General features: G+C 40.5%; 1 protein-coding gene across 2 annotated transcripts in view; it reads right to left on the bottom strand.

The window, feature by feature from the left end:
- TBC1D5 (TBC1 domain family member 5) overlaps window positions 1-15,320 on the bottom strand; it is a 563,684-nt gene that overhangs the window by 24,917 nt on the left and 523,447 nt on the right. For both annotated transcript variants that reach the window (XM_082625793.1, XM_082625794.1), the window contains one exon: window positions 6,191-6,290. In XM_082625793.1, coding sequence (XP_082481919.1) covers window positions 6,191-6,290 — 100 coding nt within the window. The remainder of the gene's footprint in view (window positions 1-6,190; window positions 6,291-15,320) is intronic.

The raw sequence follows: 15,320 nt of genomic DNA, 5'->3' as shown, positions 1-15,320 counted from the left end.
AATGAATTGAAACTGTGATTAAAAATCTTCCAACAAACAAAAGCCCAGGACCAGACGGCTTCACAGGGGATTTCTATCAAACATTTAGAGGAGAGCTAACACCTATCCTTCTCAAACTCTTCCAAAATACAGCAGAGGGAGGAACACTCCCAAACTCATTCTACGAGGCCACCATCAGCTTGATACCAAAACCAGACAAGGATGTCACAAAGAAAGAAAACTACAGGCCAATATCACTGATGACAATAGATGCAAAAATCCTCAACAAAATCCTAGCAAACAGAATCCAACAGCACACTAAAAGGATCATACACCATGATCAAGTGGGGTTTATTCCAGGAATGCAAGGATTCTTCAATATACGCAAATCAATCAATGTGATACTCATATTAACAAATTGAAGGAGAAAAACCATATGATCATCTCAATAGATGCAGAGAAAGCTTTCGACAAAATTCAACACCCATTTATGATAAAACCCTGCAGAAAGTAGGCATAGAGGGAACTTTCCTCAACATGATAAAGGCCATATATGAGAAACCCACAGCCAACATCGTCCTCAATGGTGAAAAACTGAAAGCATTTCCACTAAGATCAGGAACAAGACAAGGTTGCCCACTCTCACCACTCTTATTCAACATAGTTTTGGAAGTTTTAGCCACAGCAATCAGAGAAGAAAAGGAAAATAAAGGAATCCAAATCAGAAAAGAAGAAGTAAAGCTGTCACTGTTTGCAGATGACATGATACTATACATAGAGAATCCTAAAGATGCTACCAGAATACTAGAGTTAATCAATGAATTTGGTAAAGTAGCAGGATACAAAATTAATGCACAGAAGTCTCTGGCATTCCTATGTACTAATGATGAAAAATCTGAAAGTGAAATCAGGAAAACACTCCCATTTACCATTGCAAGAAAAAGAATAAAATGTCTAGGAATAAACCTACCTAAGGAGACAAGAGACCTGTATGCAGAATGTTATAAGACACTGATGAAAGAAATTAAAGATGATACAAATAGATGGAGAGATGTACCATGCTCTTGGATTGGAAGAATCAACATTGTGAAAATGACTCTACTACTCAAAGCAATCTACAGATTCAATGCAATCCCTATCAAACTACCACTGGCATTTTTCACAGAACTAGAACAAAAAATTTCACAATTTGTATGGAAACACAAAAGACCCCGAATAGCCAAAGCAATCTTGAGAACGAAAAATGGAGCTGGAGGAATCAGGCTCCCTGACTTCAGACTATACTACAAAGCTACAGTCATCAAGACAGTATGGTACTGGCACAAAAACAGCAAGATAGATCAATGGAACAGGATAGAAAGCCCAGAGATAAACCCACGCACATATGGTCACCTTATCTTTGATAAAGGAGGCAGGAATGTACAGTGGAGAAAGGACAGCCTCTTCAATAAGTGGTGCTGGGAAAACTGGACAGGGACATGTAAAAGTATGAGATTAGATCATTCCCTAACACCATACACAAAAATAAGCTCAAAATGGATTCAAGACCTAAATGTAAGGCCAGAAACTATCAAACTCTTAGAGGAAAACATAGGCAGAACACTCTATGACATAAATCACAGCAAGATCCTTTTTGACCCACCTCCCAGAGAAATGGAAATAAAGACAAAAATAAACACATGGGACCTAATGAAACTTCAAAGCTTTTGCACAGCAAAGGAAACCATAAACAAGACCAAAAGCCAACCCTCAGAATGGGAGAAAATATTTGCAAATGAAGCAACTGACAAAGGATTAATCTCCAAAATTTATAAGCAGCTCATGCAGCTCAATAACAAAAAAACAAACAACCCAATCCAAAAATGGGCAGAAGACCTAAATAGACATTTCTCCAAAGAAGATATACAGACTGCCAACAAACACATGAAAGAATGCTCAACATCTTTAATCATTAGAGAAATGCAAATCAAAACTATAATGAGATATCATCTCACACCAGTCAGAATGGCCATCATCAAAAAATCTAGAAACAATAAATGCTGGAGAGGGTGTGGAGAAAAGGGAACACTCTTGCACTGCTGGTGGGAATGTGAATTGGTACAGCCACTATGGAGAACAGTATGGATGTTCCTTAAAAAAGTACAAATAGAACTACCATATGACCCAGCAATCCCACTACTGGGCATATACCCTGAGAAAACCATAATTCAAAAAGAGTCATGTACCAAAATGTTCATTGCAGCTCTATTCACAATAGCCCGGAGATGGAAACAACCTAAGTGTCCATCATCGGATGAATGGATAAAGAAGATGTGGCACATATATACAATGGAATGTTACTCAGCCATAAAAAGAAACGAAATTGAGCTATTTGTAATGAGGTGGATAGACCTAGAGTCTGTCATACAGAGTGAAGTAAGTCAGAAAGAGAAAGACAAATATCGTATGCTAACACATATGTATGGAATTTAAGAAAAAAAAATGTCATGAAGAACCTAGGGGTAAAAGAGGAATAAAGACACAGACCTACTTGAAAATGGACTTGAGGATATGGGGAGGGGGAAGGGTAAGCTGTGACAAAGCGAGAGAGACGCATGGACATATATACACTACCAAACGTAAGGTAGATAGCTAGTGGGAAGCAGCCGCATAGCACAGGGAGATCAGCTAGGTGCTTTGTGACCGCCTGGAGGGGTGGGATAGGGAGGGTGGGAGGGAGGGAGACGCAAGAGGGAAGGGATGTGGGAACAGATGTATATGTATAACTGATTCATTTTGTTATAAAGCAGAAACTAATACACCATTGTGAAGCAACTATACTCCAATAAAGTTATAAAAAAATAGGAAAGACATAAAAGGTCATATGGAAAAAATACTAGGGTATTAAAGTCATTTTTAAAGGATATAATAAAAAAGTAGATCAAGAGCTTCACCTCAATTAATCTTTGTGTTTTCCTCAAATTTTTGCTTACAGTCAAAACTGACTACAACCCAGAACACCCTTTAATAAACCAGCATTATATATGCAGATGAAATAAAATGCATCTGCAGCCCCCAGGGCCACGAATTCTCTGTAGCAACCCTCGACCCTACTGTAAAAATGCAGTCATGCTATTTGTATGGCAAAAAGAATTCGACAGCCATGTGAAGGGATTCTGGCTGAAAGTGAAACATATACACAAAAACAAATCTAGTTTTGTGGTTAGTTGAAAATTCACTGCATTTAATTAAAGTGCTTCCCCCTCCCATGCAATGAGAAAATGCTCTTCTGGTGCTGAACAAAAATCAGAGCAAAAGCTGTTTGAAAATTCTGAGGCTTAAGTAAAGTTGGTTTAAAAGCTGCTATGTGGCCCAAATAACTTGGAAATATCCTACTCTAGGATTTTGCTAGAGTTCCAGTAAATCTTTTCAGTCACTTCTTTGTTCTCCTACTTTGGTCAAAACCAAAAATCAAGTAACACGAAGGTCACCCATGTAGCTGGAGACGGAAGAAATACACACACGTGCATGTGCACACACACATGCCCACACTTACTTTAAAATTAAAATTATATTTAAATAATTAACTAAAACTAGTTATGTAATACATATCAGTTATTTATACATAAACTACCTCTTCGTTACTTCTTTTTGAAGCAGTTTTTTTATTGCAGTATAGTTGCTTTACATGGCTGTGTTCGATTCTGCTGCACAGCAAAGTGAATCAGCCATACGTATACACACATCCTCTCTTTTTTTTGGATTTCCTTCCCATTTAGGTCACCACAGCGCACTGAGCAGAGTTCCCTGTGCTGTACAGCAGGTTCTCATAAGTTATCTATTTTATACATCAAAGTGTATATATATATGTCAACCCCAATCTCCCAATTCATCCCACCCCCTTCTTTTTGATGCATTTTAAACTGTGATGCTGTAAGGTTCATGTAAAATCAATTCTATATGAATTTTAAAAATTGATCATAAAGAAACATATAAATAGAGTTTTGAAGAGGGTGGAAGCAGATGTGACAGGGAACGTCTTTCTGTGATTACAGATACTACCCTTTTGATCACCTACCGCGGTTTCTCCTGCAGCTTCCCCTCCTGAGCCCTTTCTCTGGAGGAGGGGTCAAGAGAGCAGAAAGAAGGCAGAGGATAGAACAGTGCCCAGCGAGCAGGAGGCCGCGCGACACTTGGTTCAAGCACCTCTCCAAAGCCGTAAGGCAGCATGTATTACTGGCTCCAGGTCAGTATGTTTTAGGCTACATCCAGACGACAGCCGTTTTGGCCACATGTCATGGACTCAGGACCCAGAAGGCTGGGTGACTGATAGAATCTGAGGTATAAAGTCTATATTCATCCCTCTTGAGTTTTTTCATTCTTCTAAAAAAGAGGAAGGACGACTGAATTTTGGAGGCAAGTGAGGATTGTGTTCCTGATTTATTATTGAGACCAACTTGCCAGAGCAAAGTCAAGTACAGGAACTTAATTATCTGGATAATTTTGCCACCAGGAATTCACTTTGCCTTTGTCTCCATTACTCGGCTAATTCAAATGATTAGATTTTGCCTGGGCTGTCACTGTTATTCCTACATAAAGTGTTTGTCTATAATAAGCTTCATGTTCTACAAACAACTGCTCCCTGAGTCTAGGAAAACCAAGGACTGAGCTTCAGGGCTGTCTTAGACGTACAACAGTTATTTAAACACTCCTTTAAAGGGTGAAAAGTAGGAATTTATACCATATGCTTGTACATGTGTGAAAGGTTATATAAGATTCTTCATTTTAACATCATTTGTAATGTTAAAAGAGTAGCAACATCTTAGATGCTCATTAGTCTGGGGTTAAATGAATTACGATACAGCCATATAAGGAGATTCAGTGCAGGTGTAAGAAAGCACGAGGCCACTCTCTGTATTCACATAGAAGTGCTCTCCATAACATAGTGTTCAATGAGAAATCAAAGTGCACAACAGTGTGAGGGTTATGCTCTACTTGCACTCTGAAAGGATAAGTGCAGGGTTATATTGGTTTGTACAAACATAGTTTATTTCTGAAGGCTAAACACGAAACTGATAAAAAATGGCTGTTTTCAATTGTCAAAAATAGGATTGAGCTGTGAAATATACATGATTTTCATCTGTTTTGTTCACTAGTATTTCTCCAGTGTCTAGAAAAGGGCCTGGCATGTTGCAGGAGCTCAATATTTGTGGAATAAAATGAAGAAAATTTTAAAAAACCAAACAAACATAAAGTCTATCTTCAGCGAAGGCCCCAGAGATGCGCCATGCTCATGGCCCCCGCCAGTGGGAAGAGGCCTTGGAAGGTTCTCTTTGGTTTCCCCTCCTAGATGGGGTATGTCCTGATTTCTCACAGTGCTTGGTATTGCTACTTCTCCACACTCACCAGGCAGCATACCGGCCATTTCCATGAGATAACATGTCCTGTTTACCTAATTTGCTCCCAAACTACATATACTAGACACTGGAGAATGGAGAAGGAAAGGGTGTCCATAAGTGGGCTGAAAATAACCACAGTATGGATTATAAAAGTTCTGGAAGCAGAATGGAGTTCCTGAAGCAATACACAGGTGGTCCAGCAGAGACCTCTTCTAATACAAAACACAGAACTTTCACAAATGTAGAGAATAAGGCCTGAAGACTCTCTCATGTGACATATGGGCAACTCACACATAAACTCAACTTCAAACTAAGACATTTTTTTTTTAAGACATTTCTTAAAGTATAGGCACAGTCAGAAGTAAGAAAAGGTCAGGGTCCTGACATGCATTTTGGGCAGGTGGTTAAAAACATATACTTAAAAAAATAACGAAAGCACTGCCAAAATAATCATCACATGAGTGATGATAGGCAGGTTAGCACAAGAGTAGAACTGACCATCTAATCTTGAAAGTTCAATATTTCATTTTGGTTTGGGGCAGAGAGATATTTACAAAGGGCAGTGTAGCCGTTAAGAGCTGAAATCTAGAGTCAGACTGCTTGATTTTGAATTTCTCCTCTACTCACTGGTGTTATAATTTGGGGAAACTGTATTAATCTCCGTGCATCAGTTTCCTCATGTGCACAAGGTGGACAGTAACCGTACACCTACTACAGCTCTGCTGTGTGGGTTACATGAGATAATTCACGTAAAGCGCTCAACACAGGCCCTCGCGGCTGGGCTGTTACTGTCACAGCTGTCAGCGTGCCCAGGGCCAAAGTACTTCACTCACCAAGATGAGTGTCCATCACCTTCGCACAGTATTTGCACATGGCATCCAGGTCATTCAACTGTCCTTGAAGGAGGGAAATCTGGGCTTCTAATTCTTCTTCCTAAAATGAAGGGAGCAAAGTTATGAAAATGAAGGAAAAAAAAATCAAAGAAAATCCCCAAAGTCCTCCAAATGATCTGGACTGTTAAAGAGCCACAGTGTCTTTTCAGCCCTAGACAGAACAAAAGAAAGCAACAAATAAACAACAGCAAACCCACTACTGCCACCAGTGGAGGTTTAAAAAAATCTGGACTTCTCCTAATTGAATGCCAGCTTTGCGCCACGTGTAAATGTTTACCCATACAACCTCGTATTACAGAAGTACATAAAATATCTTCAGTAACTACCGAGCCACACCAACTGAGAGAGTAAACAGGATTTCAGTGGACCCTACTCCTTAGGCAGCTGGTACAAGACCATTACATTTTCTCACACACATTTGAGAAACCAAAGATTTCCATTTGTTTCAGACAAATCTCATCATTTTCTGGACAATGATAATCTCTTAAAACGTGAGATTTCCCAAAGCACTTGGAAAAGTTCTGTCCCCACAGCCCATAATTAGCTGCTCTTACGTCTCCTCTCTTGATAGGATACTAGAGGATTGTATTTATTTGACTGTTTCCAGGAAAAAAATACTCTGGGTGGGATAATTATCTAAACAGTAAAAGACAAATCTAACTGTAACAAAAGGATAAAATGTGGGTTTTGGTTTTTTTTTTTTTTTTTTTTTTTAAGAAAAAAAGGAATACATGCAAGAAAGTTCCCAAGGAAATTTCGAAGATTAAGGGAGTTTTTCTCAGAGAAAGAGAGTAATCCTCAAAGTTGGATGAGGCTAGCAAACTGATTTTCCAGTGTTAGACACTTATCTTTTCACATAAGAATCCTCTGTGTCACCAAGAAAAAGGGAAGAGAAACCTCCCAAAAGATACTTTTTCTTAGAGACTGAATATAATTTGACACATAGATGGAAATCAACAGTTGAAAAGGTTACTTGTAGGTGTACCACATTTTAGCAATACACATACGCAGCACTGAAAAGCACTGCTTTTAACGGCTGCCTGGAGGATGAGCCCTTAGGAATATGCATTTAAATGCTTGACGCAGAAAACAGACATAGCCATAGCTCTAAAAACAAATTACTGTGAAATGCCCACTGTAGGATTACACAAGCATGAACCATGTACTTTATACATCCCACAAGACGAAGCAGCCTCTCTTCTGATACTCAAGTAAAGACAAATGCAACCAGGAGAAGCTCAGACAGGGAATGATTACTGGGGCCTTGGGTAGGTGGTTTCAGGGCATTTTTCTTCTCCTTTGTGTCTGCATAAACTTGAGTTTCCCCGTTCTATCAGGACCCTATAGGAATCAGAGAAAGAAGGCTACATGTGTTGGTTAATCCTGGTTGTGGTTCTTCTCCAAAGATGGCCGCCATCCATTCCTTCCCTTCCCTCAATGTACATGCCGTTCCACTCATCAAGAGGTAGTGTCTATTTCTCCTCCCCTCGAATCCTGGCTGGCCTGTCACTTGCCTTGATCCAGAGAATGCAGCAGAAGTCAAACTGTTCCAGCTGGGGGCTAGTGTAAGAGGCCTGCCAACTTCTGCTTTCTTCTGCTTTCACTAGAGGAAGAGGGCTACCATAGTTAGTTGTCAAGAAGCTCAGGCTAGGATACTGAAGGGGAGGAGAGACAATATGGAAAGAGGCCACAGGAGAAGCAGTGAGGTCCTAGACACGTGAATGGCGTCCTCCTGGACCCTTCAGCTCAACCTGTCTGAAGCCAGCGAATGAGTAACCCAGTCAGCATCGCGTGGAACAGAAGAGCAGCCCGACCCAGCCTCGTCCAGAGGCCTGGCCGGCAAACCTATGAGAAGTAACAATGCCGTTTTGAGGAGCGGGGTTTGGGGGTGGTTTGTTACGTAGCCACAGATAGCTGACAAGGCGGTGGGACGGGAAGAACACTGGAGTGGTATATGGCACGAGGAAATCCGAGTTCTATTCCTGGTCCTGCTATTAACAAGTCATGTCAACTTCAGTAACCCTCGACCCAGTCTGGGCCTAACTCTGGCACCCTCTGGAGAAGGCAGAAGTTAGATACTTTGCTCCCAAGGAGTTTACAAGCTTGGAGTTGGACTAGGAAAGGTATATAAACTAGAGGATGAGGGAGAGTACATGAAAGTCTTACAAAGAAATAAGAATAACTGCCCTGGGAATCCTGATCCCAGCCTCCTGTCCCTCCTGTGGAACAAGTCACCTTTTCAATGTGTCACAGATACAAACCCAACTGGAAGAGTCTCGAACTGTACTGAGGCCAGTTCGTGGCAGTCTTTTGAAAGAAGGGGACCCAGGTATGGCCAGAGTCTGTCCTTGCACTCGGCTACGATTTGGGGTGCTGAGAGCCTGGAATGGACAAAGGACACCAGGAATGTACCACCTCCTGGCTTAAAAACCTCTTGTCTATTTACTCTATGTATGAGTTTAGTTTGGATTAAGCCATCACTTCTTATAAGATGCAAAAGCCCTTGGGAGCTTTAAACCCCAGCAGTCATTCCTACCTCAATGGATTTATTGTATTTAGTTTGTTTTCTTTTTAAAAGCTGTGAAGGAAGAAGAGCTGGAGGGGACGCAGGCCTTGCCTGTGGTTGGTGAGGCACTGACAGTTGTAGGGAAGTACGGAGCTCAAGGGGGTCTCTTCCTCCAAACGCGTTACCGTGCTGGTAGGAACATGACTGTAAGGAAAATGCGCTGAGACTGGCGCCCTCTGAACTGTGCAGTGCACAACCTGCACAAGCGTACAGGGCAGACCCGAGAGCGCGGCAGCCGGAAGCGCGTGCTGGCTGAGCACACGGGGATATAAGACACAGTCTTCCAGGCGAGCACTTGTGCTTAGGACACCGATGGCAAGTGAAGAGCATCTTGCCAAAATCCTGAGTAAACCTCAATACAAATGGAATCTGCTCTGTAGAAAGTGGCAGTTTTCATTAATTTAAACCTTTTTTTTTTTCCAAAGGAAAGCTGACACTAAAGCCCAATTATGAGATAAGAGGAGCATTCTGGTTGAAACAGGTTGAGGGGCGCAAGAACCTCTTCCGTTTGAAAGTTCGAAATTCAGTGTATGATCTCTCTAGAGTTTGCTTCATCTTAAAATATTCCTAAGCCCTTCAACAATCACTCAGACTTTATAAATAGAAATGGCATCACTTGGAGGCAAAAGGGTGGCTTGTCATTTATTCTTCACTCTTTCATATAATTACAGATAAAAGAAGAGCCGAGACTCAAGCTTCTAAAATTGTGAGAACTGACTTTCCATTCCTATCTTAGCTTCTCAGGCTCCACATGCCTCCCGACTAACGACTAACATGCTTCAGACACTGACAGCTTTAGTCAATTGTTTTCGTTAATGGTCCTCTGTAATCAAAAACAAATGCTTGGCTAATTGCCTTGAGGTTTTACAAAAACAACCGGTTAGTGTCATTTTTATGTATAAATAAGACATGAAGAGAAACGCTTACTATATTTACTTTCACATACGTGTTCTGTTACAGGAGGGAGGATGGCGAAACAGGGCGGAATTCACGGGAAGACACACCTGGGTTCGAATCCTCTTTCTACCAGTTACTGGCTGTGTAATCTTGAACAAGTTCCTTAATTTCTTGGTCCCCTCACCCCCACTTGGCAGTATTGGTGGGAGAAGCAAATGATCACACATGGAGAGTGTCTGGCAAAGAACAGGTACTCCATAAAGGCAATTATTCTTTTTTTAAACACTTTTTTTTTAATCAGGTCAAAACAATAAAATAGATTTTAAATACAGAGGTCTATGATTCACTCTTGGTTTAAAACTTTTATGTGGTTCAGCTCAGAAAGATGAATTAGGGCTTGGGAGCCCATTACTGTCTTAAGTTCTGGATAATGAACTGATGTGTAAGGCAAGAAACTGATGGAGGATTATGAAGTAGGGTGGTGTGCAGACGTGTGCAACACAGCACCAGATGGACCTGGCAACCCTGCAGAGAAGGACCAAGGACGAGGGCCGTCCCATCAGAAGAGAAAAACAGCCGTCATCTAACCCTTTTATAGTGGTTATGATATGTGAGACCCTGCGCTTCACATGCATGAACTCATTTAATCCTCACAATAAACCTGTGAGGTAGACCCTCTCATCATGTCCTACATGAAACATGGTCTCCTCTGTAAGCCACGTTCTTTGGAAGTGATGCCAAGGTTGACAAAGCTGTTTGAGAACCCAAGTCACTTAGCCCACTACTCCTATTTCCCCATGTATATATATTCTTTCTTATGCTTGATTACTACTAGGACTTACAAGGAATAACGTCGTATCTCAAGTTTCCTTTAAGAGAAATTCACTATTTCCAATGTTAAGTCCTAACCCCAAATGGCTTACTAAATTATTTTCCTTCAAAAACACTCAGGTATGATTGGCTGTGTTCCATTTAGTTTGCAGAATGATTTCTGCTTGGACTGTATCTGGAGAAATGTTTTTTGAATTTGCTTTTTAAAAAGTGGTGCTTCTACCACCATTCACCCCCAAATAGTTGATGCATTGTTACACTTCCACTCACGTATTATATATCTCAAATGTTTAAATTGTTTTATAATATGTGGATTAAATATATCAATTTTGTTAAATGCTTCAACATATTTATGTTCTTTCTGGGTTAATAACAGGATGAGATTTTGTAGTTTATTGTTTATTCACTTATTCATTAATTTCTTCAACAAATATATTCATTTGTATTGTGCTGGCCCTTGTGGGAAATATAATAACAAACGAGACATGTATTCCAACCTCTGCAAATTTAGCAGGAGGTCAGACCTATACATCAAGCCAAGAGGGGGGTCAGGGAAGTTTTGCAGCGGATATGAAAAAAGAAACTTCACAGTTATGGGGAGGGCAGATGGCCTCCACTGAGGTAGAAATGAGGGCAGATTTTCTGGAAGAGGCAGCATTTTTGATGGGTCTTGAAGAAGGGGGACTTGGCTCAGAGGAAACGAAGGAAGATGTTTTAGGAGGCAGGGACCCAGTGAACAAAGGAGTGGAGTCAGAAAAGTTCGGCACACGGGCAAAGAGCCTGTCACTGAGTCGAGGAGGGCGTGGAGAACAGCAGGAGTGGAGGACTGGCAGGAAGGCTCCCCTCCCTCCCTTCCATCCCTGTTATGTTTCTGCTTCACATACTGATGTTTCGGGGGCTGGGGCTCAACGTGCGGACTGCGGTGCCCACTGCCCTGACATGCTGCCCTGCTCGTGATCACACAGGCAGCAGCAGGGTCCTTGTCCATGGACTAATGGAGACCCCAGCGCGCTTGGTTTGGAGAAAAGTGGGGCAGGAAGGGCACCAGGGTGGAGTTCCGCTGAGCTTCCGAGCGGGGTGTCCTCAGACTGCAGAGCGGCAGACAAGCAACAGACACCGACTGGCAGGCAGCAGGAACAGGCTAAATATAGCAGCCAGAAGACAGGAGAGACACCCCGTCGTTATCGAGCAGATGGGTGAAGAAGGAGTGGGAAGTGAAGGAAACGGAAAGTCTCGAGGAGAAAAAGTGGGAAGGCCTCAGATGTTCTGAGGAAGCTGTGGTTACATAGGGCAAAATACACACATGGTGCGGATGGAACCCCAGCCGGAGCATATGGTGTCAGCAGAGGAAGATGCCACTGGAAAACACAGACGAAGAGCACGAAGAAGGCTTTTCAGGAGCATAAAAATCAGTGCTCTGGGTGTGGGACGCAGGGAGTGAGCTGGGGAACAGTCAGCAGCCCTAGCATCAGTGTGTATCACACCCACACGGACCTCCTCTGTGACCCCCACCTGAAAGCCAAGCTTGCTGAGCCTCAGTTTCCTGTTTATAAAATGGGGATAATAATAACCCCTATCTCAGCTGACTGCTGGGGATTGAATTACATGAGATATTCCAGATGAAGTGCTTTGCACAGTGCTTGGTGAATGGTAAACACTCAGTAAATGTTCCTTTTGTTGTCTTTAGATTATTAATATAGTTTCTATAAAGTAATTCCAAGGAATTAGGGACACGGGCAAAAACAACTCCCAGGAAATTCCTCGTCCTTTCAACACAGATCCGAAATGTCTAGTGACAGGGGACTTGGTAACCTGTGGTACGGTACACATTGATGCACAGAATATTATGCAACTTGAAATTAAATGTTCTCACAGGAGAACATTTAACAATAACATATATACTGACTAGAAAAGTAGTAGGCAAAGAATGATTCTGTTTTTGGAAAAAAGGGGAAAGACATTCAGCAAACTGTTTATATTGGTTATTCTCCAAACGGTGCGATTGTAGGTCATTTTCCCTCTTATTTTTTCTGGGTTTTCTACAGTGAAATCAGATCATACTTTTGTAATCATCAAATCAAATTATTATTCAAATGACATAATAGAGAGAAAATAAGACAAAAAAGTAAAAGGTGATTACTAAGGAGAAAAAGGAAATATTAATATTTTTAAATTACTAAAACTGATTCCAAATCAAACTGTAAGCAACACTGTAGTCTAAACAAATCTGTTCCCTAAACAACACTAAGCAGTAAGAATAACTTAAATGAAATAGTTTGTGAAAAAGTAAATGATTATAATATTTTGTCCAATGTACAACATACAAGCCCTGAGCAGCACTTTCAGGGTAATGGCTCCTTTCTCTGCACTTAAAGTGGGAACATCACTGGATGCTGTTCTGCATGGGTTGCCTAGAAAGAATGTGATTCTCAAAGACACAAAAAAGTAAAGATGGTTATCAAATTTCCCCAGTAAATAAAACAGTTCCTATTTTCAGACAGGATGTAAACAAACATGTTAAATGTGAATGAAAAAGGCCTTTAGAAATTCTGAACTGAAACTCAAAGCTTAACGTATTTAGCAACTCATATCATTTCAGTGCTGGAATTTCCTTTAGAGATAATGTATTTCAACCCCTTATTTTTATAAATAAATTTTAATATGGCTAGGTGGCTAGCTAGGAGCAGAACTTACACAAGTGGACTTTTTTTTTTTTCTCAGTCACTGAAGCAGTGCTATGTCCCAGCACTGAGACGCATACCACCTGTGGACACCAGAGATGTCCTTCCTCACAGGATGGGTTTTCATAACAAGCACGGAGGCCTTTCCCTCCTCCCGATGTCATGCTATAATGGGGTGATGCTCCTTCCAGCCTGTTATAGCCTAGAACAAAGGTGCTAAAACCTAAACTTGACAGTACTTTATGAATTTTCATACTTTAGTTTCCTCCAGCAAGCTGAATAAAACAACTACATTAAGGAATACTGCCCTGGGTTAGATGGGGGAATAGTAGACACCGGAAATCTGTCTCCCCACCTACACAATAATTGCACCAGCAGAATCTGCCTGATGTAACTATTTTGGAATGTTGGAGTCTATTGAAGACTGTCCACTTCCCAGGGAAGGCATGGAGGGTAGATTGTAGTTGATTTCGGTCCATTTCAGCTCTTAGCACAATAGGAGCTCCCTGGGAGCTATGCTACCCCCTAGCCCTGTGGCAGGCAGCTGTGCCCTTGTTCTTAGAGCAGCTTGCATGCAGCTTGTGGGAGCCAGAGTGGGCAGAAAGGACCCTGCCCTTCAAATATCAGGGATCTGTGCTGATCACTGATTGCTGTTTCTGATCACAGAGGTGCAGACAAAGAGGAGGGTGGGCACTGTCACACCTCCTTCCATTACTGCAAACTTCTCCCTCTCCAGATGAAGTGACTTCCACTGGATTTAAACAGCCTGCACCCTTTATGCCCCACTTCATTTTTCTCTTTCTCCCCTTTGGGGAGCCAGACATTAAAGACTAGGACATTTAGATACTTAATATTTTGTAATAACCTATAAGGGAAAAGAACATAAAAAAGAATATATATATATACATACATATATATATAATATATATGTATGTATATATATGTGTATATATGTATATATTTATCCCTAGGATGCAAGGATGGTTCAACATATGAAAGTGTGAACAATACCACATTAACAAAATGAGAAAAAAACGCATGATCATCTCAATAGGTGCAGAAAAAGCATTTAAAAAAAATTCAACACCTTTTCATGATAAAACCATTCAATTAACTAGTGAAAGGAAAGTACTTCAACATAATAAAAACCATACATGAAAAATGCCACAGCAAACATCATATTCAATGATGAAAGACTGAAAGCTTTTCCTTTAAGATCAGGAGTAGAAAAAACAAGGATGTTCCAGCTTCACAACTTCTATTCAACACTGGAAGTTCCAACCAGAGCAATTACACAAGAAAGAGAAATAAAAAGCATTCAAATTGGAAAGGAAGAAATAAACTATCTCTGTTTTTAAATGACATAATCTTATATGTAGAAAACCATAAAAATTGCTGAAAGAAATTAAAGAGAAATAAATGGAAATAAAATTCCAAGGTCATGGATTAGAAGACTTAACATTGTTAGAATGTCAATACTATCCAAAATGACCTACAGAGTCAATGCAATCTCTATCAAAATCCCAATGATGTTTTTGCAGAAAGAGAAAAATTCAACCTAAAATTCATATGGAATCTCAAGGGACTCTGCGTAGTCAAAACAATCTTGAAGAAGAACAAATCTGGAGGACTTACACTTCCTGATTTCAAAACTCACTACAGATTTACAGTAATCAAAACAGCATGGTACTGGCAAAAAGACAGACATATAGATCAATAGAACAGAATAAAGCACCAGAAATAAACTCTCACATATAGGGTCAAATAATTTTTGCAAGGGTGCCAAGACCATTCAACGTGGGAAAGGACAGTATTTTCAATAAATGTTGCTGGGAAAACTGGATAACCATTTGCAAAAGAATTGAGTTGGACCCTTATCTCTCACCATAAACAAATAATTAACTCAAAATGGAGCAAAGACCTAAATGTAAGACATAAAACTATAAAACACTTAGAAGAAAACAGAACAAAACTTCATGAAGTTAAATTTGGCAATGATTTCTTAGACATGACACCAAACGCACAGGCATCAAGAGAAAAAGTAGAAAAACTGGACTTCATGAAAATTACAAAAATTTTGTGCATCAAAATTTTT

The sequence above is a fragment of the Mesoplodon mirus genome, assembly GCF_964341445.2.
Source record: "Mesoplodon mirus genome assembly, chromosome: 6".
Classification (NCBI taxonomy): domain Eukaryota; kingdom Metazoa; phylum Chordata; class Mammalia; order Artiodactyla; family Ziphiidae; genus Mesoplodon; species Mesoplodon mirus.
The sequence above is the reverse complement of the archived record's forward strand: the minus strand, read 5'-3'. Positions and strand labels throughout refer to the sequence as shown.